Below are 27,307 nucleotides of genomic sequence, written 5' to 3'. Positions count from 1 at the left end.
ATGACTGCCGTGGACAGTAGTGAAAGTCATCTGTCGCGCAACAACGGTTCGCGGCATCAGCACGGCGGCCGGTCTGGCGCTCCGGCCAATGGAAGGACATCGTCCCCTTCCGCTCGACCCAGTGTCTCGCATTCTCTGCACACTACCTTGAAAACGGAACATCAGGTATATTACATCAGGATTATGTTTTATTGTCGTTTTTTGTAAAACCCAGTCGCCTGTACAAAGGTAACTGAGAACTATCACCATATTTTGTTCATTTTTTCTTGATTTTGCCATTTTTTTTCGTTTTGAAATATGCTTCGTAAAATATTTAGTAGTTTCTGATAGTGATTTCTTGATTAAAATTAAAGTTTTCGTTTAAAAAACCACTTTTCTCACTTAAAATCACTTTTTTTTAAATCCGTCACTAAAAAGTCACTTTTCCCAAAATTAGTTACTATTTATCACTTTTTTCGAATTTTTAAGTTCTTACAACCCTTTTTTACAAATAACAAAACAAAATAAAACTAGCCAAATAAAGAACAGGTGTGTTTAAAAATAGTTAATTCAAAGAAAATAGATAAAAACAATAGTATAATTTCGTCTTTTCTAAGAAAAAAGTGATATAACTTCATATGGTTATAGTTACTATTTTGGTTGTGTAACTAGTCAAAAAACGCAATAAAACAGTATTTTTTTTACCATTTTTGGTAGATTTTCTATTACTATTTAGTCACGTTTTTAAAAACATTTAGTCCCTAAACTCACTAAATTCTACTGTGCAAAGTGAGTGTATCAGGCCTGCAATATTAATTGGTAAACTTCGTGATCGAATTATGAACAGAATTGGTAATAAATCGAATGCTTAAACAATTTAGAACTATATTCAATTGGTTTTGCATCGCTGAAATTTTCTGAACAATATATATTCTAGTCTGTTTTCAAATTGTTACAAAAGTGTATATACATTATTTTAGCAAAACGTACTAAATGTATATTTCATTTAGTCTTAAAACTACTAGGGGACTAATTAAGGAAGATTCTAAAATTTAGTTATCAGAAAATCTACCAAAATATTTTACCTTTGTACAGTCGAGTCAATAGTCCATATTTCTATAAATCAGCTTGGTGTTCTTAAAGGCCTAGTATTTCTTCTCAGTTTTTTCCTTTAAGATTTCTTCCCGACGCGCAAATATCCTGGTGGTAGACCAACCGCAAACACGTTGGCCTACCACCAGGATATTTGCGCGGCGGGAAGTAAACTTAAAGGAAAACAGGCAGAAGAAATACTAGGCCTTTAAGAACACCAAGCGGTGGTTTTTAGAAGCTCGTGAAGAGTCAACGGTGAAGCAGACGCTATTTTATATTAAACAGCACTGTTACACAATTTATGGACTGTGCGTCTTGATATCGCATAGAACAATTTGGGAGCGCTACGTTGATACGTTTAAATCAAGTAATTAAAAAAATCGTTGATTTAAATAAAGTAATTAACAAAATCGTTGATTTAAATAAAGTAATTAACAAAATCGTTGATTTAAATAAAGTAATTTAAAAAAATAATTTAAATCGAGTGAGTTTAAAAAATCGTTGATTTAAATAAAGTAATTAAAAAGACGTTGATTTAAATAATAAAATAAAAAAACGTTTATTTAAATAAAATAATTAAAAAACGTTGATTTAAATGAAATAATTAAAAAACGTTGATTTAAATAAAATAATTAAAAAACGTTGATTTAAATAAAATAATTAAAAAACGTTGATTTAAATAAAATAATTAAAAAACGTTGATTTAAATAAAATAATTAAAAAAACGTTGATTTAAATAAAATAATTAAAAAAACGTTGATTTAAATAAAATAATTAAAAAAACGTTGATTTAAATAAAATAATTAAAAAAACGTTGATTTAAATGACGTATTATTCTTCAGTGTATTTATTAAAATGTACGAAAGTAGGTTATTTAGAAATTTTAATTCAGAGAAAATGCAATTAAATTTCATTATTAATTAATAATTCGATTTCATAAAGATAAATTTAAACTATAGTTTACGTTATCGCTGCAGTCAAATTATTTATCAATTTGTCAAGAAAACAAGCATACAACCTTAAAAAAATCAAAATAAATCAAAAATCCGATTTAAATCTAATAAATCGGTTTTTCGATTTAAAAAAAGCCAAAACCTTGTTAACCATACTTATTTACACCCAACAGATTGTGTTGCAATGTAATCTATTACACTTTCAAAACTTTTAAACACATAAATGACATAACTCATATTTTTAAAATTACTTACTTAGCGATGAAAATATGAATGAGTTTAAAAAATCGAGATGTTTTTTTTAATAGGCGCTTAAATAAAACATCTTCAAGGAAATCGCTAAGAAGTTATATATCCGAGAGCCAGGGCCTGCAAGCTAGGGGCAACAAACACACGGAGAACGCAGCTAGCCTTTAAACACGCTAAGGCATTGTTGTGTTCAAATTTCATTGGACGAACCTTTACACTGAACGTTTTACGGGCGGGGGGAAGACATTTTCGGAATTTTCCCCTTCCGACGGCAGTAGACGCTAAAGCGTCTAACCAATGAAAACTGTACGCGAGAAAATCCACGACCTTTGACGGGTTGCGTTCTCCTTGTGTGGGGTGCTGTGTTTGTTGCTCCTAGCTGCAAGTTACTGCTTGTGGGGTGGCGGAGTGGTTAGCACTTTCGCCTCGCAGCAAGAGGAGCCGGGTTCGATCCCAGCTTGTGGCACTGGGTGAAAACTCGGAACAACTCCTTCTGCGTTGAGTTTGCAAGCTCTCTCACCGCTGGTTTAAGGGGTTTTCCCCCGAGATCTTCGGTTTCCCCTTCCACAAAAACTTGTTGAGGTTAACGGTAATAGTATGTGTAGGGGGCTGTTGGCTCGAACGCGTGGCATGCAGGGCTTTCCACCACCCTCCTACGCGTTGTAATCCGGCCACCTGAATTAATGGCTTCAAAAGTCGCATGATGACTTAGGCCTAAGGTGGTACCTTGGGTATTAGCCTAGCTGATTATTATTATTATTATAATGGAAACTTTTCCCCTTAATGTCAAAAAAGCTACCTGGTTAAAAGGAAACACTTGGTGCATACCGTCGAGGTTAAAAGTTTCCATTATTTCAACAACCACTAAATAAACAGTAACTTGCAGGTAATGGTTCTCGGAAACATTACTTCTTGGCCATTTTTTGAAGATGTTTTATTGAAGAGTCTATTGGCTTCAGGCTGGAAAGTCAATACAGCGCGAAGCTAAGGGATCTTCTTAAGCCATCTAGTTCTAATTTTGAAACCTATGAGAGGAAAATCATTTGAAAAATATCCAATCTGGGTAATTTTCTTTCTAAATGATGAAATTCGCTTTCTTTTCTAAATTCTAAAACTTAATTTGCATTATATTCATATTTTATAGAATTTCCTAATGGCGTCCTCAAAAGTTTTCTTGCGAAATAACATTGTTAACATTTGTGAGATCGGGGTCCCGGAAGTGGGGCATTTGCCCATTTTAGTGATTTTTGATCATTTCTGAACTACATATTCGGTTGAATTAAGAAATTTTAATTTTAAGTGAGATTCCTGGCCAATTCGTTGGACCCCATAACACGCGTACGCGCTTAAATAATAATTTCGTGCCAATTTCGCTTCCTTATTTCCAAAACCACGTATCTCAAACATTGGCTTTGTCTAAAAATTAATTTAAATTGACGTGTTTGCGTTTCGTTACCTAATTTTCAAAACCAGGTAAATTGAAAAATTTATTTTAGATAAAATTCGTCTTGTGTTTATTAAGTTAATGTACAAGATGATTGGAAATTTGTTCAAATTTAAATTTAATATTTGAAATATAGTTAATACATTGGGAGAGTTGTGTATACTTAAATGGCCGTGACATCTTGTCTTTTAGTAATTTTTATTTTAAAAATGTAATTGCAAATTTCTCAACTTGCTGACAAGGTACAAACATAAACCCAAAGAGGTTCTATTTTAATGATTTTATTAGTACTAGATGGCGCCAATTATTCTTTTTATAAACAATTCACTAGATGGTGCCAATTATTCTTTTTAAAAACAATTCACTAGATGGCGCCCATTATTCTTTTTAAAAACAATTCACTAGATGGCGCCAATTATTCTTTTTATAAACAATTAACTAGATGGCGCCAATTATTCTTTTTATAAACAATTCACTAGATGGCGCCAATTATTATTTTTTAAAACAATTCACTAGATGGCGCCAATTAATCTTATAAACAATTCCATTCAAGAAAAAACGAAAAAATATTTTCCTTATTGTTCAGATAATTTAACAGGGTTGCCATACGTCAGGGAATTTAAAAATTGGCCTGAAAAGTCAGATAATTTTAAGAATTTGTAAAACGTCAGGGAGTTCAGTTTAATCTTGACTCTTTTTTAAGGAAATTTTACTCTAGTTCTATGTCAAATTCTGTTATTTTTATTATTTAGATCCTTGAAAGGATTTTTAACGTTGAAATAACATATGTACTGAAATATTAATTGATTAAATTTATTAACCACTAATAAAAAGTTATGTATACAACGTTATTCAGGGTTCATATAAACCTGGAGAACCTGGAAAACCTGGAAATATCAGTGAAACAGATTCTTTCCAAAAAATCAGGGAGATATCAGGGAAATTTTAAATATTTAACCAAAACCTGGATATATCAGGGAAATTCGTTTGAGTCTGGAAGCGCATCAATAATTATATATATTTTTTTTCGATTAAACGAAAACATACGGTGCTTTAGCACCTGGAAATATCAGGGAAATTTCCAGGAGAAAACCTGGAAATATCAGGGAAATTAATTTTCCAAATGTTGTATGAACCCTGTTATTTAAAGTGCACAAAATTGTTTTTTACAATTTTTATTTAAAAACATATAAATATTTACTAACCCGGCTAATAAACTGTTAAAAACTGCCAAGTGTCAGGGAACTTTAATCTGAGAATATGGTGGCAACCCTGTAAACGCCATTAGAGGTTCATATTTAAATACCCCAAGTTTTACGAGATGGCGCCCACAACCCCAAATATAAAAATTAAATTAAATTTGTTATATTTCGGGATGTGGGCGCCACCTGGTAAAACTTGGGTAATTTAAATATCCACCTCTAATGACGTTAACCTTTAAAAGCCTATTATCCCTTATCAAATGTATATTACTCTATACTCGAAAATGTAAAATTTGTTCGTTTTTAACGTAAATCTGTTGGCAGAAAGGAGAAAATCAGGTGATAAACCATAAACTGGAAACAGGTTTGCCACGGTACCTGGAAAACCTGAAATTCCTGGAAAAGTCCGGGTATTTGAATATGGGTATAAAAATCAGGGAAAAGTCCGGGTATTTGAATATGGGTATAAAATTCAGGGAAAAGTCCGGGAATTTTATAAATTAGTCTAAATATCAGGGAATTTAATTTCGGTTGAAAATAATAAACGTTTACTAAAATATAGGTTAAAAAATACCAAATCTTGGCGTAAAATAAGTCAGGGAAAATCTCCGGAGATGGTCAGGGAAAACCTGGAAAAGTCGGGGAATTTGATTATAAAAAAACTGTGGCAACCCTGAGAAAGTGCACACTCCCTTTAAAGACGCTATACTTTAATATTTAACAAATGACGAAGTGAAAATCAATTTCTAAGATATACTAATTTCCGTAAATTATCTCTGAAATATAATTACAAATTCCCTTTTCCGAGTTTCGAGCGGGACTTTTTCCTCGCTCAAACACGCAGATTAAATAGCGGAGGATATTTGCGCTCGCTCTTCTAATTTAAATTGGAGCAATTTGGTTCCCGGGCAGCGGACGGGGTGCGCCGGGACTAACGAACGCGGAAAAGAATTAAACGAAAGTTTTGCTCTCTCGCTCTCTCTTTTATAATTTGATTATGTTAATTCCGAGAGCTTAAGCCTTTGATCAAAAATCAATTATTCCGTTGGGCTGCCGCCCCGTGTGCAAATACTACCGAGACAAAACACCAGCTTATTTAAATGCTGATTAGTTTTCCAGAAATGCACCCAATTCCTTCTACTAGAACCAAGTTCGGGTTAATAAGAGAACCTGTTCTCCAGAACTGCCGGTAAAGGAGTGCCTACGCTGATTGTCTTTCTCGTTGTAGGCGGAGAATTTCAACGAGACATCATCGACACAGAGGCTATATATACGTCAGGGCCCCCCAGACGTCCTATAAAATCTATATCTAAAAAAAATGTCCTATAACTTCTTTGGAAAAATGTCCTTTAACATCTTTGGTAAAATCCCCAAAAATGTCCTTTAACATCTTTGGTAAAATCCCCAAAAATTTCCTATAACATCTTTGGTAAAATCCCCAAAAATGTCCTATAACATCTTTGGCAAAATCCCCCAAAAATGTCCTATAACATCTTTGGCAAAATCCCCCAAAAATGTCCTATAACATCTTTGGCAAAATCCCCCAAAAATGTCCTATAACATCTTTGGCAAAATCCCCCAAAAATGTCCTATAACATCTTTGGCAAAATCCCCTAAAAATGTCCTATAACATCTTTGGCAAAATCCCCCAAAAATGTCCTATAACATCTTTGGCAAAATCCCCCAAAAATTTCCTATAACATCTTTGGCAAAATCCCCCAAAAATGTCCTATAACATCTTTGGCAAAATCCCCCAAAAATGTCCTATAACATCTTTGGCAAAATCCCCCAAAAATGTCCTATAACATCTTTGGCAAAATCCCCCAAAAATGTCCTATAACATCTTTGGCAAAATCCCCCAAAAATGTCCTATAACATCTTTGGCAAAATCCCCCAAAAATGTCCTATAACATCTTTGGCAAAATTCCCCAAAAATGTCCTATAACATCTTTGGCAAAATCCCCCAAAAATGTCCTATAACATCTTTGGCAAAATCCCCCAAAAATGTCCTATAACATCTTTGGCAAAATCCCCCAAAAATGTCCTATAACATCTTTGGCAAAATCCCCCAAAAATGTCCTATAACATCTTTGGCAAAATCCCCCAAAAATGTCCTATAACATCTTTGGCAAAATCCCCAAAAATGTCCTATAACGTCCTATATTTTTAGAAAAATCCCCAAAAATGTCCTATAACGTCCTGTAATTTTAGCAAAATCCCCAAAAATGTCCTATATAACGTCCTATATTTTTAGAAAAATCCCCAAAAATGTTCTATAACGTCCTGTAATTTTAGCAAAATCCCCAAAAATATCCTATATAACGTCCTATATTTTTAGAAAAATCCCCAAAAATGTCCTATAACGTCCTGTAATTTTAGCAAAATCCCCAAAAATGTCCTATAACGTCCTGTAATTTTAGCAAAATCCCCAAAAAGTCTTTTAAAATCCCAGTAATTTGATATTTTGCCCATTTCAAATCCCGCCACTCACAAGGAGACGACCCGAGTTGTAACGCACCGATTTTGCTCAAACTCGGGGATTTAGTAGACCTTCATGTAACTTGAAAAACCCTAAAGGGAAATGTCTCCATAGGCAAAAATGTTTTTGACAACGCAAAATGGAAATTTTCTCATTGAATATAACATGGGAATCTGACCAATTTAATCAATTTTTTTACAGGTCAGATTCCCATGGTTAGCTACAGCTACTAGTATATTTTTGTGATAAAATGGTTAAATAGTATTTTTTAAGTGAAAATCAAAGATTTATTTCACTAAATATAGATTTTGTTTTAAATGCATAAAGTTAGTAACTTAAATAGCATATATATTCCTATAAAATCCTATAATTTTGACAAAAATAGTCCTATAAAGTCCTCTACTTTTAGAAATATAATCCTATTTTCCTATAAAAAAATGAAGAATTTGAGAAAAGTCAGGGAATTTAAAACTTTAACCGGAAGAGTCACCAACAATAAATTAAAAGCTGAAGTTACTAGATTAAAATTTGATAAAAGTAAAATAGAATGTATTAAAATGATAATGGGTGCGTCTAGTTTGTCTGAGTCAGAAAAATTCTTAGCGTAAGATTCGAAACAGACGAGTTTCTTAAACTAAGAATTCTTTGCCGCATAAAATTCATCTAAAAAATTCAAAACCAAAAAGCACGTGGTTTTGTTAGGCCTTGGCTCTATAGCAAACTTTTAAATGAGTAGGTACTAAAATAACTGTTAGACATTAAAAATCAATGACCAATAATGTCGAAATATTACTTACCATTCACCATTCTTTCATATTCCCACTGTTTTACACGTTAAATATAATTTCTATCTGTTTCGAGATCGTATTCAGGGATTTCAGTCATGCTTTTTCGCATAGAGAAAAAACCCACACAAAATGGCGGCCGTAGCCAAAGCTACAAGGTGAAATTACTCTATAGTGTCACATCAATATCAGCAGCACTACACCCCGCCATTTTGATTTCTGTCGGCAAAGTACCTCGAAACTATTCTGACTATTTGGCTTTGAATGGTCAAAAACCAATGATTCTATTTCCGATCAGAAGAAGTGTTTAGTTTCTCAGAATGAAGTGCACGCCTGTGACGTTTTTCCTCCCCCCCCCCTCTCTTGCTGTGGTTAAATTCGACCATGATCATACATTCTTATTTGGATAGAATGGTAAAGGTATATTCCCGTTGGATAGAATCCTATTGGGTCGAATTCCCAATGGATCGAATCAAAAAATATACTTTCCCAATTGATCGAATTCTAATTTTGCAATCCCATTGGGTCGAATCCCATTTATTCGAAAACGTTTATAGAATATTTTTACCAATCCAAATTGGTTAGGTTAGGTTTCATGCTTTCACTTGTGAGCAAACAAAATGCCGGTCGAATGAGAATCGACCCAATGGAACAAAAGCCTGGTAAAGTCTGTTTGGGGCTACGCTGCATTTCCATGATTTATGCATAATATCATAAGTACATAATATCAGTTTGAGATAAGTATCCATCTTCATATGCTACTGATGTTATTCATTTTGAAAAAATTCACCCTATCCAAACTTACGTACTATATGGTCCAAATACGCCGTATAGTTAGAATTGTACTGCCCGCCTCTATAGTAAGTAGTGAGTCCCTAAAAATATTAACTGGTCCACAGTCAATATCTAATACAAGCCATGGACCAAAAACACTTTAGAAGGGCTAACAATATATATAGCGAAATCGAAACTCTCATTGAAAGGAAATAAATTTTGACTCCCCCTACGTAACGAGGGGTAACAATTGGAAATTACGTCACTAATATTACGGCCCCCCAAATTCATTGTGATATTTCAAACCGCGTCGATTTTACGAATATCAGTCCCAAGGGCGTATCCAGGATTTTATTTCAGGGGGGGTTTTGAGGGAAAAATTTCAAGGGGGGGTGCTGACGGAGGTTTCACTCCCCCACTTAAATACGCCTTTGATCAGTCCCTTTACCACTTACTCCGTCCACGAACAAACGCATACATTATTTTAGACACGAACTCTAATAAAGTTACATATGTAGACTTAGGTTTACTAGATTTGAATAATATTTATTTACCTCGCGTGTCTCTTATAGTAATTTAATTAATCGTTGCAGTTTGGAAATTTCAAACATGAATATATTTTATCCAATATTATTTGCCATCAACATACGTACGCGGTTCATACCGAGGGGGAATTTGTTTTGTGATGTCGACATTGGCTTCTTTTAGATTATTTTTCTTCGAGAATTCGTGTGTTATTCCGTTGTATTATTTGCACACGGTAAATAATTAAATGTTTACATATTGCGGTATGTTATTTATCGTTTTCCGTCACTGATTTCTCTTTGGAAAAAGAGGTTACGTAAAACCAGAAGTACATTAAATTTATTTTACGAGATAAGTATCAGTCTAGGGTATTCGAGGTTTTCTCGTAAATTCAACGTTGCAGATCACGAGGCAAAACATCGCACAAACAGGACTGGTAGCCCGGCGCTCCTGTAATTTCTATAAAATCCTATATATTTTTAAAACTATCTTATAGGACTACAAAAAATTAAAGGCGAATTTAAGTTTGAGTTAGTAAGTTTCTGAAATTTACTAATTTATAGTGTTGTAAATTATGTGGAAAAATTTCCAGAACTTTTTAAATCGGAAAAATAAAAAATTTAAACATAAATGACTTTTTATGGGTTTTTAATGTTTTTATCTTTTTATCGATATAAAATGTCTAATATAAGTAAACATACTACAAAACATTAATAGTGTTACATTGTTAATCAGTTTAAACTAGTCTAGAGGTTTCGTTTTTACTTTCAGATTCGAAAAAATGAGGTGAAAATGCCGCTTTATGTTTTGCAAACAATATATTAGACAAATCATGGAATGAAAACTTTTATTTTTTTCGGAAAAATACGGAAAAAATGCCTCGGTCATTTTCCGGAAAGTTTTCCGAGCGGGAAATTTTCCGACTTACAACACTACTAATTTATTTAGCTTTTGTGACATTTCTACCTGCAGCTAATAATAGCTGTGTTTTTGACTGGGGCCCTCCATCGGTGGCCCGGACCCGAAGTTACGATTTTCCCGGGGCCCGCTCTCGGTGGCCCGGGCCAGAAATTTTGGTTTTCCCGGGCCCGCTTTCGGTGGTCTTGCGAACTCTTAAGTTCATATGATTGAAGATTTCGATTAAGCCTATCCCCATCCTAAACCTTCACAAATGACAATTTTTTTAATTAATTTAATCTTGTTTTTGCAGAATGGGCCCGTGAATTGCTCCCTAAATCAGGGCCGTAACAGTAGCGGCAGTAGCAGCAGCGGCGGGATGGTGTCCGTGACGGGAGGTCCGCTGGGCAATGGCAGCGCGCTTCCGGGAGGGCTGGTCACGATGGCCACACCCAGCAGCTTGGCCGAGCAGTTGCTAGTGGCCGTGCAGAATCTCAGTGCCAATGGCTTCGTGCAAGAGCATCATCACGCGGACGAGGGTAAATCCGATCTAGGTACTTGACGAAAGTACTAGTTGCTACAACAGGGCCCCCACCGATACTATCATTCGGAAATAATACTATTATTTCTATATTTTACTATCATTCGGAAATAATACTATTATTTCTATATTTTACTATCATTCGGAAATAATACTATTATTTCTATATTTTACTATCATTCGGAAATAATACTATTATTTCTATATTTTACTATCATTCGGAAATAATACTATTATTTCTATATTTTACTATCATTCGGAAATAATACTATTATTTCTATATTTTACTATCATTCAGAAATAATACTATTATTTCTATATTTTACTATCATTCGGAAATAATACTATTATTTCTATATTTTACTATCATTCGGAAATAATACTATTATTTCTATATTTTACTATCATTCGGAAATAATACTATTATTTCTATATTTTACTATCATTCGGAAATAATACTATTATTTCTATATTTTACTATCATTCGGAAATAATACTATTATTTCTATATTTTACTATCATTCAGAAATAATACTATTATTTCTATATTTTACTATCATTCGGAAATAATACTATTATTCCTATATTTTACTATCATTCAGAAATAATACTATTATTCCTATATTTTACTATCATTCAGAAATAATACTATTATTCCTATATTTTACTATCATTCAGAAATAATACTATTATTCCTATATTTTACTATCATTCAGAAATAATACTATTATTCCTATATTTTACTATCATTCGGAAATAATACTATTATTCCTATATTTTACTATCATTCGGAAATAATACTATTATTTCTATATTTTACTATTATTCCTATATTTTACTATCATTCAGAAATAATACTATTATTCCTATATTTTACTATCATTCAGAAATAATACTATTATTCCTATATTTTACTATCATTCGGAAATAATACTATTATTTCTATATTTTACTATTATTCCTATATTTTACTATCATTCAGAAATAATACTATTATTTCTATATTTTACTATCATTCAGAAATAATACTATTATTCCTATATTTTACTATCATTCAGAAATAATACTATTATTTCTACATTTTACTATCATTCGGAAATAATATTATTATTCCTATATTTTACTATCATTCGGAAATAATACTATTATTCCTATATTTTACTATCATTCGGAAATAATACTTATTTCTATATTTTACTATTATTCCTATATTTTACTATCATTCAGAAATAATACTATTATTCCTATATTTTACTATCATTCAGAAATAATACTATTATTTCTATATTTTACTATCATTCAGAAATAATACTATTATTTCTATATTTTACTATCATTCGGAAATAATACTATTATTCCTATATTTTACTATCATTCGGAAATAATACTATTATTCCTATATTTTACTATCATTCAGAAATAATACTATTATTTCTATATTTTACTATCATTCGGAAATAATACTATTCTATATTTTACTATCATTCAGAAATAATACTATTATTTCTATATTTTACTATCATTCGGAAATAATACTATTATTTCTATATTTTACTATCATTCGGAAATAATACTATTATTTCTATATTTTACTATCATTCAGAAATAATATTATTATTCCTATATTTTACTATCATTCAGAAATAATACTATTATTCCTATATTTTACTATCATTCGGAAATAATACTATTATTTCTATATTTTACTATTATTCCTATATTTTACTATCATTCAGAAATAATACTATTATTCCTATATTTTACTATCATTCAGAAATAATACTATTATTCCTATATTTTACTATCATTCGGAAATAATACTATTATTTCTATATTTTACTATCATTCAGAAATAATACTATTATTCCTATATTTTACTATCATTCGGAAATAATACTATTATTTCTATATTTTACTATTATTCCTATATTTTACTATCATTCGAAATAATACTATTATTCCTATATTTTACTATCATTCAGAAATAATACTATTATTTCTATATTTTACTATCATTCGGAAATAATACTATTATTTCTCTATTTTACTATCATTCGGAAATAATACTATTATTTCTATATTTTACTATCATTCAGAAATAATACTATTATTTCTATATTTTACTATCATTCGGAAATAATACTATTATTTCTATATTTTACTATTATTTCTATATTTTACTATCATTCGGAAATAATACTATTATTCCTATATTTTACTATCATTCAGAAATAATACTATTATTTCTATATTTTACTATCATTCGGAAATAATACTATTATTTCTATATTTTACTATCATTCGGAAATAATACTATTATTTCTATATTTTACTATCATTCTGAAATAATACTATTATTTCTATATTTTACTATCATTCAGAAATAATACTATTATTTCTATATTTTACTATCATTCGGAAATAATACTATTATTCCTATATTTTACTATCATTCGGAAATAATATTATTATTCCTATATTTTACTATCATTCGGAAATAATACTATTATTCCTATATTTTACTATCATTCGGAAATAATACTATTATTTCTATATTTTACTATTATTCCTATATTTTACTATCATTCGAAATAATACTATTATTCCTATATTTTACTATCATTCAGAAATAATACTATTATTTCTATATTTTACTATCATTCGGAAATAATATTATTATTCCTATATTTTACTATCATTCGGAAATAATACTATTATTCCTATATTTTACTATCATTCGGAAATAATACTATTATTTCTATATTTTACTATCATTCAGAAATAATACTATTATTTCTATATTTTACTATCATTCGGAAATAATACTATTATTCCTATATTTTACTATCATTCAGAAATAATATTATTATTCCTATATTTTACTATCATTCGGAAATAATACTATTATTTCTATATTTTACTTTTATTCCTATATTTTACTATCATTCAGAAATAATACTATTATTCCTATATTTTACTATCATTCAGAAATAATACTATTATTCCTATATTTTACTATCATTCGGAAATAATACTATTATTTCTATATTTTACTATTATTCCTATATTTTACTATCATTCAGAAATAATACTATTATTCCTATATTTTACTATCATTCAGAAATAATACTATTATTCCTATATTTTACTATCATTCGGAAATAATACTATTATTTCTATATTTTACTATTATTCCTATATTTTACTATCATTCAGAAATAATACTATTATTCCTATATTTTACTATCATTCAGAAATAATACTATTATTCCTATATTTTACTATCATTCAGAAATAATACTATTATTTCTATATTTTACTATCATTCGGAAATAATATTATTCCTATATTTTACTATCATTCGGAAATAATACTATTATTCCTATATTTTACTATCATTCGGAAATAATACTATTATTTCTATATTTTACTATCATTCAGAAATAATACTATTATTTCTATATTTTACTATCATTCGGAAATAATACTATTATTCCTATATTTTACTATCATTCAGAAATAATACTATTATTCCTATATTTTACTATCATTCGGAAATAATACTATTATTCCTATATTTTACTATCATTCGGAAATAATACTATTATTCCTATATTTTACTATCATTCGGAAATAATACTATTATTCCTATATTTTACTATCATTCGGAAATAATACTATTATTTCTATATTTTACTATCATTCGGAAATAATACTATTATTCCTATATTTTACTACCATTCAGAAATAATACTATTATTTCTATATTTTACTATCATTCGGAAATAATACTATTATTCCTATATTTTACTACCATTCGGAAATAATACTATTATTCCTATATTTTACTACCATTCGGAAATAATACTATTATTTCTATATTTTACTATCATTCGGAAATAATACTATTATTCCTATATTTTACTATCATTCGGAAATAATACTATTATTTCTATATTTTACTATCATTCGGAAATAATACTATTATTCCTATATTTTACTATCATTCGGAAATAATACTATTATTTCTATATTTTACTATCATTCGGAAATAATACTATTATTCCTATATTTTACTATCATTCGGAAATAATACTATTATTCCTATATTTTACTATCATTCGGAAATAATACTATTATTTCTATATTTTACTATCATTCGGAAATAATACTATTATTCCTATATTTTACTATCATTCGGAAATAATACTATTATTTCTATATTTTACTATCATTCGGAAATAATACTATTATTTCTATATTTTACTATCATTCGGAAATAATACTATTATTCCTATATTTTACTATCATTCGGAAATAATACTATTATTCCTATATTTTACTATCATTCGGAAATAATACTATTATTTCTATATTTTACTATCATTCGGAAATAATACTATTATTCCTATATTTTACTATCATTCAGAAATAATACTATTATTCCTATATTTTACTATCATTCGGAAATAATACTATTATTTCTATATTTTACTATCATTCAGAAATAATACTATTATTTCTATATTTTACTATCATTCGGAAATAATACTATTATTCCTATATTTTACTATCATTCAGAAATAATACTATTATTCCTATATTTTACTATCATTCAGAAATAATACTATTATTCCTATATTTTACTATCATTCAGAAATAATACTATTATTCCTATATTTTACTATCATTCAGAAATAATACTATTATTCCTATATTTTACTATCATTCGGAAATAATACTATTATTTCTATATTTTACTATTATTCCTATATTTTACTATCATTCAGAAATAATACTATTATTCCTATATTTTACTATCATTCAGAAATAATACTATTATTCCTATATTTTACTATCATTCAGAAATAATACTATTATTTCTACATTTTACTATCATTCGGAAATAATATTATTATTCCTATATTTTACTATCATTCGGAAATAATACTATTATTCCTATATTTTACTATCATTCGGAAATAATACTATTATTTCTATATTTTACTATTATTCCTATATTTTACTATCATTCAGAAATAATACTATTATTCCTATATTTTACTATCATTCAGAAATAATACTATTATTTCTATATTTTACTATCATTCAGAAATAATACTATTATTTCTATATTTTACTATCATTCGGAAATAATACTATTATTCCTATATTTTACTATCATTCAGAAATAATACTATTTCTATATTTTACTATCATTCGGAAATAATACTATTATTCCTATATTTTACTATCATTCGGAAATAATACTATTATTCCTATATTTTACTATCATTCGGAAATAATACTATTATTCCTATATTTTACTATCATTCAGAAATAATACTATTATTTCTATATTTTACTATCATTCGGAAATAATACTATTCTATATTTTACTATCATTCAGAAATAATACTATTATTTCTATATTTTACTATCATTCGGAAATAATACTATTATTTCTATATTTTACTATCATTCGGAAATAATACTATTATTTCTATATTTTACTATTATTCCTATATTTTACTATCATTCAGAAATAATACTATTATTCCTATATTTTACTATCATTCAGAAATAATACTATTATTCCTATATTTTACTATCATTCAGAAATAATACTATTATTTCTATATTTTACTATCATTCAGAAATAATACTATTATTCCTATATTTTACTATCATTCGGAAATAATACTATTATTTCTATATTTTACTATTATTCCTATATTTTACTATCATTCAGAAATAATACTATTATTCCTATATTTTACTATCATTCAGAAATAATACTATTATTTCTATATTTTACTATCATTCAGAAATAATACTATTATTCCTATATTTTACTATCATTCGGAAATAATACTATTATTTCTATATTTTACTATTATTCCTATATTTTACTATCATTCAGAAATAATACTATTATTCCTATATTTTACTATCATTCAGAAATAATACTATTATTCCTATATTTTACTATCATTCGGAAATAATACTATTATTCCTATATTTTACTATCATTCGGAAGTAATTTGGTCATATAAATTGATAAATGCTTCTATAAAATTATATTATTTTGATATTTTTATAAAATTCATAAATGCTCCTATAAAATTATATAATTTTGATATTTTTATAAAATTCATAAATGCTCCTATAAAATTATATAATTTTGATATTTTTATAAAATTCATAAATACTCCTATAAAATTATATAATTTTGATATTTTTATAAAATTCATAAATACTCCTATAAAATTATATAATTTTGATATTTTTATAAAATTCATAAGTACTCCTATAAAATTATATAATTTTGATATTTTTATAAAATTCATAAATACTCCTATAAAATTATATAATTTTGATATTTTAATATCGTTCAGAAATACAGTATATTTCCATTATTTCAAGAAAGAGGTTAAAAATGCTTCTATAATAACTTTTAATTACATTGTGTCCTATATTTTTATAAAAAAGATTAAAATATTCTAATAGCAGGTAAAAACCCTCAAAATCTGCTTGAACCGTTACTTGCTAGCTTGAAAATATGGCTCGCGGATAATTTCATATTCAGCGGGTTTGCCTAGCTGAAACGAAAAATTTTATTTATCGCAACATAAGCGAATTTTCGTTATTTTTACCCTTGTCTGAAACAATCCGCCTAAACTGTTTAAATTGTAATGTCTGCGAAATTGAAGTTCCATTGTAAGTTAAAGACACCGATAATTAAGTTTATCTAAATGACCTCAGATTGCGATAGTGGACATATTTCCACTACCAAATCAAATACAAACCATGGACCACAAAAACCCTTTAGAAGAGCTAACAATATAGGTTTGGGGTAAAATCTTTAAAAATATTTAATATGAATTTTTAATACATCTTTCAAATATTTATTTGCCTGATTTTTTTTGAGCGATTTAAAAATTCCCTTTCTTTTTTAGACCATTTTCAAATTCCCTGACTTTTTCCTGAACGTTTGGAATCATTTTAAAATTCCCTCACTTTTCCCTGAACGTTTGGAATCATTTTCAAATTCCCTTACTTTTCCCTGAACGTTTGGAATCATTTTCAAATTCCCTCACTTTTCCCTGACCTTTTGGAATCATTTTCAAATTCCCTGACTTTTCCCTGTACGTTTGGAATCATTTTAAAATTCCCTTACTTTTCCCTGAACGTTTGGAATCATTTTCAAATTCCCTTACTTTTCCCTGAACGTTTGGAATCATTTTCAAATTCCCTCACTTTTCCCTGACCTTTTGGAATCATTTTCAAATTCCCTGACTTTTCCAGGTTTTTCATGTCGTGTACGAACCCTGTTGAAACTATCTCATTGAAAAGTAAGAAGTTTCGACTCCCCCTGCGTAACGAGGGCAGGGTTGCCACGGTACCTGGAATTCCTGTAAAAATCTGGGAATTTTAATATGGATATAAAAATCAGGGAATTTTAAAAATTAGTCTATAAATCAGGGAAATGTCAGGGAATTTGATTTCAGTTACAAATAGGAAACTTTTACTAAAATATAGGTTAAAAAATACAAAATCTTGGCAAAAAAAGTCGAGGGAAATCTCCGGAGATGGTCAGGAAAAACCTGGAAAAGTCAGGAAATTTGGTTGTGAAAAAACTGTGGCAACCCTGGAGGGGTAACAATTGGAAACCGCCTAAATTACGTCAGAAATAAGATTCCGGTATATAATTATGTGAAGTAACACACCCCTCTGCTGCTTATTTTAAAGTAGTGAGTCCCTAAGATTTATTGGTCCACAGCTCCTGTTGTGGACGCCTATTGGGAGACAGACAGATTTCGAATCAATTAGCTGGGAGCCCTGCTTCAATTCCTCAGGCGACAAACAATATCGACTTAAAACAATTTATTTCTGGCGTAGGTGGTATGCAACATCAGCAGCAGCAACATTACTCTAACGGCAACAGCTCCACGCAACAAGCTTTCAACAACGCCGCCTTGAACAGTCTCTTGTCCGTGAACTCTCCGCAGCTGGCCAATGTCCTTGGCTTGGCCGGATTACCGCAAATGGCCGCTCTGGCCAACATTCCCGGCTTGGCCAATTTGGGAATGGTCGGGCAGTTAGCGGCCCAAGTCGTCCAAGCCGCCGCCAACAACCACGTGCAGAATGGATCCAACGGGCTGCAAGTTAACAACCAACAGAATCTGCAACAAGCCGGCGTTCTGGTAAGCGAGTGGGAGACACCCATGCGGAAAGGGGGTAATATTACCATATGTAACATAATTACTCATAAGTATGCCTCTTTATAACATTTCTCTAGAAAAAAAATTTCAATTAAACTTTGTTTCACACACAACAATCAATAAGTGAACCGAAAAATTGAAAATTCTTATAATAGGTGGGTTTTTTTTCGCTTGTCCGGGGACAAAAAGTATAAACTTTTTACCCTAAGACGTTTTATTCGCCTGTTCTCGGGGTAAGATTTACCCTGTCCCGAATTTTGTTGGCTTGTTCCAGAGCTCTAAGGTTACACTTTTTACTCCTCCTTTGTCCTCTGCTTAAATTTCGTTTCACGAAAACATGACGGGCAAGCTTTTTATAAATAACCTTTAATCTTTAACTACTCCCTTCTTACTCCAAATCGTTTTTTTCGTCAAGATAGAATTGAAGTAAAATGACGTCATATGTCTACACTTTTTAACCTGCTCAAAAAAACCCAGAACACCTAAACCTTGTGCTATGGAAAGGCTACCATGGAAACCAAATCTCGTGATGGAGAGTCACGAGAAGTGACGTAATATACGTCATATCCCGTGAACAAGGTTTCAGTAAAAAAAATTCTTTTGTGGCATACTTATGAATGATTATGTTACATATGGTATTACTAAATTAGACGTATTTTGATGTGAAACATTTTAGCTTCTTCCTCTAGAATAGAGGAAAGAGGCTGTTAATTAAGCTCCTGATGTATGCGGTGGTGGTGGTGAAGGTGAATAATACAGTGGAAGCTATAGGTCCGTATAGGCCCCCTGGAATCGACGAATTATCTTCAACGACACTCGATATAAATTTACTTCAAGCGTCATTCTATTGGTATTAGTTCTATCTACCTATGCCAGAGGTGATCCGCGGTTTTTAATCAAGAGTGCTGGGTGGAAGAGGCTATTATTGTGGCTGTGTCATCTTGTTATTTATATGAAGAATCATTTTGATACCCAAATGAGGATTTGTGTTTACCTTTTCCACCCTGTATGTAGCCGCCACCGCCGCCGTACCGGGCATAACTCTTCAACGGTTAAGGTTTAAATAGTAAATGGTACGTCAAATTACAGGGTATTACAGACCCTCGATATCCTAATACAGGGCTCCCACCAGGTCCCTAAAATACCTAAAAGCCCCTACTTTTTTTCGAGGTCCCTAAAACACCTTAAAATTGGAATTTGGTAACTAAATCACCCTATTTCTAGTAAATTTTCTGAAAAGTATACCATCGACTAATAATATTGAACCAGAATTGTATCGATTAACGTTTAGATCTTTAATTAACTACATTAGGTGGCGCCAAGAGCTCGGCTAAATTGAAATATTCGGTAAAATTCGTAATGAGCCACCCTGTCGTAAAGTTGAACTATATAAGTTTGAGTAAAGATTTGTGATAAATATTTTTACAAATTAAAACTAAGTCATGTTTGTAAAAATTAAAGTTTAAATAATTATCTAATTTGTTATTAAAATGGTCCCTATTTGGTACCTACTTTTAAAAATTAGGTTCCTATTTCACCCTATTTCTAGCCTGAAAAATCCCCTATTTCCCTATTTTTTTTTTTCGGATTTTGGTGGGAGCCCTGCTAATATTATTTTGGCGGTCGGAGCATGGAAGCTCCATGGTCGGAGGCTCACGAGTAAGGAATTTGCCAATTGTAGTGCTTTTGGGCGATTTTGTCCTTGAAATCTACGTACGTTTTTTAAATTAAGTCCGATTTAGATGATAATTATATTTTTAGTTAGATCATAATCTCTTCTCGCTACGTTTATAGTTTCATCAAAAAATTTTAATTTTAAATAAGTTTTTTAAGCAAATTGCGTACGTACTAAGGTGGTATATGAATTTAGTACCAAACAATATGGCGCTGCCATAATAGTAGTCTCTTCGTCCTAGTACTCCTGATTTTACCGCTTTGATTAAACATAGCGGTTTAGCACTGGCATAGGTAGACAGAGCGAACTAATACCAATAGAATTACGCCTGAATTAAATTTATATCGAGTGTCGTTGAAGAGAATTCCTAGATTCGCGGGGACGGTGGACCTAGAAGGAGCTAGAGCTTCCACTGTATTATATTATATCATTTGTCTAACTCCGGCAAGGCTGCCTATAAGCTCTAAAGCTTAGTCAGGGTTCATACAAACCTGGAAAACCTGGAAATATCAGTGAAACAGATTCTTTCCAAAAAAATCGGGGAAATATCAGGGGAATTTTCAATATTTAACCAAAACCTGGATATATCAGGGAAATTCGTTTGAGTCTGGAAGCGCCTCAATAATTATATATAATGTTTTTCGATTAAACGAAAACATACGGTGCTTTAGGACCTGGAAATATCAGGGAAATTTCCAAGAGAAAACCTGGAAATATCAGGGAAATTAATTTTCCAAATGTTGTATGAACCCTGTTAGTGGTTTGTAATATGTTAACTAAATAAATAAATAAATCATCATCACCACATACATCAGTAGCGAAAATAACTGAGAGAGGTTTAAAATTGTCAATTATTTTGGAGCTACGTAATTTGCGAACGGCCCCTTATTTTAAAACCGTACGTTGCTTTATCCGAAGTACTTATTCTCACTTTTCTCAGTTACCATCATCAAACCAAACATTACCTCAGAATTCTCTCACAAACACACCTCAATTCATTTTGGCGGGCGGCCAACCGATTCAGGGCATTCAAGGAGCCCAACTGCTCATCCCGACCTCGTCAGGTTCGTCATCATTTCGCTCCATCTATTGCACATTTCTCTTCACCGTATTAATTAATTAATTGTCCTTGTAGGCGTCGCGACTCAGCAGATCATAACCATCCCCATTACTCAAATGATGACCAATCAGATGGTACAGCTAGTGTCGAACAACGGTCAAGTACTGACCACCAGCCTGGGGAATCTTCAAGCTCTGAACCAAACTATCTCGAATAACAACAATACTCCGTGTTCAAGTAATTTTTTCGCGGTTCTTATTCTACGAAAGGGTTGCCACAGCTCAAGGAAAAGTCCATTTTAAGTATTTGTAAAAAAAGCCAAATTTACGAACAGGGCTGGACATAAGTCACGGCATTTGACTACTAAAATTAATTCTCTGACTACTAAAGCTAATCGAAATCTGGGGGCTCACTATTCAATTTGACTAGTGAAGAATTTAACTCAATATTCATAAATAATGGCGAATATGGCGTATCATTAATTCATCAATCCCATTTTATTTAAAAAAATCAAGTGTTTTTATTCCTTCATTTTTACCCCCACTAGTCAGTGACTACTAAAATAAATTAAGATAGGAGGCTAACTAGTCAGGCTAACTACTAAAAAAAAATCCTTATGTCCAACCCTGTTTACGAAGGTGATCTGAAAAAACTAAATTATTATACTTATATTCATTGACTTCTGATAAAAGTAAAATATAAGAAGTGAAAAATTGATTTAGTTTTGGCCTTGAAAAGGTTAGGGAAAAGTCGGGGAATAAGAATCTGAAAACATTGTGGCAACCCTGTAAGGTAAGTTGATGGTAATTTTTCGATTTCGTCCGTCCAGCTGTCCAGTCACCCAACGTATTGAGCACGGCGAATTATTCAAATCTAAATGGTCAAGTGCCTCAGATTCTAACCAATCCCGCTGGTCAAGTTTTCGCCATAGGCAACGGTCAGGTTAGTAACTTTGCCCTGTCTCGATCTCTTCGCTATTTCTAAGGTTAGAAGCGAAAGTATATCAAGGTTCATACACTACCTGGAAAAATCAGGGAATTTAATAATTATTCCAAAATGTCAGGGAAAAGTCAAGGAATTTGAAAATGGTCCCAAAAAGTAAGGGAACTTTAAAATGACCCCAAAAAAATCAGGCAAATAAATTTTTGAAAGAAAATATTTTTCAAGATTTTTACCTCTCCGAGGGGACTTTGTACCCTAGGAGGGGTTATACAACCACCGTGTCTGTCTGTCAGGCCTGCGAACGCGTTCGCATTTTCGGGGCAAAGGGTAATCACTGCGTACCCAGTTTCTTAGAATCAGGGAAAAGGTTTTTCCAAAAGCGCCCTCTTTTTGTCATTGGGTGTAGTATAATTTTTTAATCGGCCGGGATTCGAACCCGAGCCCTCTTGCACGACAGGTGAGCGTTCTACCGCAGAACCACGGATACAGTTACGCTTCCGAGGAGAGGTATATTTTGGCTTGCCAACTTGTTATCTCAAACCATTCAATTATTCTACAAAAATGTTCAGGGAAAATTTGGCAATTAGGGCAGGGAAAACCTTGAAATGTCAGGGAATTTAATTCTGGAAATTTTGTACGAACCCTGTATATTGTGGCCAATAAAATGAAACGACTTTTCAGGACGAAATTAACCTATTCATTCGTGGGTATCATTACGCAAAGAAAAATGATTATAAATTTTTCCAATTTACTATATAGCAACTGGTAGCTCATCCGCTAATGTCGTCGAACCAAAATGGGACTTCGAATAACGGCTCGATGCAACTGTCCAGCCCTCTCCCGGCTCACCTTCCGGCTCAATCCAATCATCTGGCGTGCAACACGCAAACGGCGCACAACCACATCCGCTCATCGTCCTCCCTTAGTCATCAAAATAACGGTTTGAACCTAGTGTCCCCATCCAAAGCCCAACAACAGCAGGTTAGTTATCACCCTTACTTCCTATTTGCTTTGCAAACGTGGACCATAGACGAGGCAACCAATCGAAACACACGACGTACTCGTGTTTGCTTCGTTTCAGACAGATTAGGCTCGTTCTTTTTACTTAAGCCAAACAAATCTCTCCTATTGACGCCACTCAAAACTAGAAACTCGTTTGGATCGTGTTGACGCGACTCAAAACTAGAAACTCGTTTGGATCGTGTTGACGCGACTCAAAACTAGAAACTCGTGTGGATCGTGTTGACGCGACTCAAAACTAGAAACTCGTTTGGATCGTGTTGACGCGACTCAAAACTAGAAACTCGTTTGGATCGTGTTGACGCGACTCAAAACTAGAAACTCGTTTGGATCGTGTTGACGCGACTCAAAACTAGAAACTCGTTTGGATCGTGTTGACGCGACTCAAAACTAGAAACTCGTTTGGATCGTGTTGACGCGACTCAAAACTAGAAACTCGTTTGGATCGTGTTGACGCGACTCAAAACTAGAAACTCGTTTGGATCGTGTTGACGCGACTCAAAACTAGAAACTCGTTTGGATCGTGTTGACGCGACTCAAAACTAGAAACTCGTTTGGATCGTGTTTGACGCGACTCAAAACTAGAAACTCGTTTGGATCGTGTTGACGCGACTCAAAACTAGAAACTCGTTTGGATCGTGTTGACGCGACTCAAAACTAGAAACTCGTTTGGATCGTGTTGACGCGACTCAAAACTAGAAACTCGTTTGGATCGTGTTGACGCGACTCAAAACTAGAAACTCGTTTGGATCGTGTTGACGCGACTCAAAACTAGAAACTCGTTTGGATCGTGTTGACGCCACTCTAAACTAGAAACTCGATTGTCTCGTATTGACGCCACTCAAAACTAGAAACTCGATTGTCTCGTAGTGACGCCACTCTAAACTATAAACTCGATTGTCTCGTATTGACGCCACTCAAAACTAGAAACTCGATTGTCTTGTAGTGACGCCACTCAAAACTAGAAACTCGATTGTCTCGTAGTGACGCCACTCAAAACAAGAAACTCGATTGTCTCGTATTGACGTCACTCAAAACTAGAAACTCGATTGTCTCGTAGTGACGCGACTCAAAACTAGAGATTCATGTGGCTCGTCCTGCCTTATATATAGAAACCCGTCGTCTATGGCCCGATAAAGTACTAAAAGAGCATTACTAATTTGGGCATACGTTTTCGTATCCAAAGCAACAACACAATTCTGAGATGTCCCTCCAAGCTGCTGTAAACCTCGCTAACCTTCAGTCACAACTTTCGTTGAATCCCGCCGCTATGGTAGCAGCTCACTTAAATGCCGCTCAAAATAAGCAACAATTATCGCCTCCTGTTAGTATTCGATAATGACAGAGGTACAAGAACGGAAGTCACACCGCCTTTTTAGATTTCTTTCAAATTTGATTCTAGGGGGCCTTTAGTTGCGAGAAAAATTATGGTAGAGTTTCTTAAATTTAAAAATCGGCTTTTCTCACTAAAAAGTTGCACTTCCCCTTTGACCAAATTTCTATGAAATCCAATAAGGTGGAGTAGACAGGCAAAAATAATTTTTGACACAGTAGTTGAAACATTTTTGGTCTAAGTAACTTCGGTTCATGTACTTCTGTTATAGAGTAAAGATGAATTTTCTCTTAAATTGGGCAAAATTAAAATATTGAATGTGACATTTCAGAGCGTGTCGAGCACGACGTCCTCGCTGTTGGACAATGGAGAGACGATTAACAACACGGAGGCCAACATTGTGGATGGCATCAATTTGGAAGAAATCAAAGAATTCGCCAAAGCTTTCAAAATACGAAGACTCTCTCTGGGTTTGACCCAAACGCAAGTTGGACAAGCTCTAAGTGCCACCGAAGGTCCTTCTTATAGTCAAAGTGCCATTTGCCGGTAATTTGCCCAATCAGATTATAAAATTTTCTATTGTTAGATTATGCCAAAAATTTATTAATTTCTACTTAGGAGGAATGACTATATTTAGACTATTTTTAGCTTTGCTTCCAATCCCCCCATGCTATAACAGTAGGCTCCTACCCCCTAAAAGAATCCAATCAGCATGGTATCTCATTGGTTCCCTAAAACTGACTTATTCCTACCCGATTAAAGGTGGGAGGGTTGTTCCAAAATAAGCAGTCTCCCGAGTATGGACAAATACATTTTTATTAAACCTTGAAAATATAAAAGCGGAAAATTTTATACATTTTGAAAAGGTTGCTTAAATGATATCTTACTATCAAAGTCGGTATCAGTATTATAAATTTAGAATCAGTTATTTAATGTCTAAACAAGTTTTCTCAAAAAAAAATAGAATCGGTTTAAAATCATACATTATTTATCAATACTAAATGTTATTTTAAGTAAACAATAAAGGGATTCTCTTGGATTTTAGATCTTCTAACATTGATTCATTTATTTAAAAATAACCGGACCACTGACCAAAACTTAATTTAAAGTTGTTAAACGTTTACTTTCCAACATGTTAAGATTTGAAAAACTTGACATAACGCCAAAGAGTGCCCAAAGAATTAAGCCAGTGCTAGAAAGGTGGATGAAGGAGGCGGAAGAACGCTACAAGAACGGAGCTCAGAATCTCACAGAATTCATCGGCAGCGAACCCACCAAGAAACGGAAACGTAGGACGTCGTTTACACCTGCCGCTCTCGAAGTTTTAAACATTTTCTTTGAGAAAAACACCCATCCTTCTGGTACGACGATAAACTTACATTTCTTTCCAACATTTGATGTTAACAGTTAAATATTTTTTTGGTTAAGGTTCGGAAATGACTGACTTGGCTGAAAAATTGAATTATGATCGCGAAGTGGTTCGTGTTTGGTTCTGTAACAAGAGGCAAGCGTTGAAAAACACCATAAAAAGACTGAAAGGGGCCGTTTAGGGCTCGGAAGGTGTGTGTTTAGACTCGACCTCAAAGACTGTGTCACAAAAGTAGGTTTTCCTTAAAAACTGAGCCCGACTGGTTCCAAACTTGGCCGTGTGTCCAGGAGAATCGCGTGCAATGAGAGTGACAGTGAGAATGGTCTAGGAAGATAAGTCGTAGAAATACTCAGGAGAAATATAAGGACCTTTCATACCTCAGATATTTTGAGTTATTTTAGTGTACAAAGTATAATCCGAAAGATAAATTACGCGTAAATAGTCAAAAGCAATAATGTCGTCCATCTTCAACAAAAGAAAATATTCGATTTTAAAAAACAAAGACGCGATAATTCACTTAAGAAGTAAAAACAATAAGAATTAAACCAGGGATATCAAGATATGCTGAGTATATTTTTATCTACGTACGGAGTGGTTTAAAGGTTAACAAAGTTAAATTGCCTGTGGAATGTTCATTTTAAAATTTGTTGTTCATATTTTTATCTTTTACAAGGCTTCTTTTGAGGCCAAAATGTTTATTCTTAAAACATCCGATTTTATTCTGACAGTTTTCTTTCGAAGTTTATAGCTGAATTCGTTGGAA

The 27,307-nt window shown here is 32.0% G+C and overlaps 1 protein-coding gene across 1 annotated transcript; it reads left to right on the top strand.

Moving 5' to 3' along the window:
- On the top strand, positions 1 to 27,307 carry LOC149923420 (uncharacterized). Its single transcript, XM_090161620.1, has 11 exons — positions 1 to 165; positions 10,693 to 10,933; positions 18,823 to 19,127; positions 21,761 to 21,884; positions 21,956 to 22,117; positions 22,710 to 22,822; positions 23,582 to 23,803; positions 25,029 to 25,166; positions 25,507 to 25,721; positions 26,316 to 26,536; positions 26,604 to 27,307. Exons 1-11 carry the CDS (start codon positions 1 to 3, stop codon positions 26,723 to 26,725), a joined length of 2,028 nt encoding a protein of 675 aa, XP_090017746.1. The 3' UTR covers positions 26,726 to 27,307.

Source organism: Leiobunum rupestre, chromosome 10 (genome assembly GCF_980474605.1).
Source record: "Leiobunum rupestre chromosome 10, qqLeiRupe1.1.hap1, whole genome shotgun sequence".
NCBI classification, from domain to species: Eukaryota; Metazoa; Arthropoda; class Arachnida; order Opiliones; family Sclerosomatidae; genus Leiobunum; species Leiobunum rupestre.
Note: the sequence above shows the minus strand (reverse complement) of the source record. Positions and strands in the feature narration are given on the sequence as shown.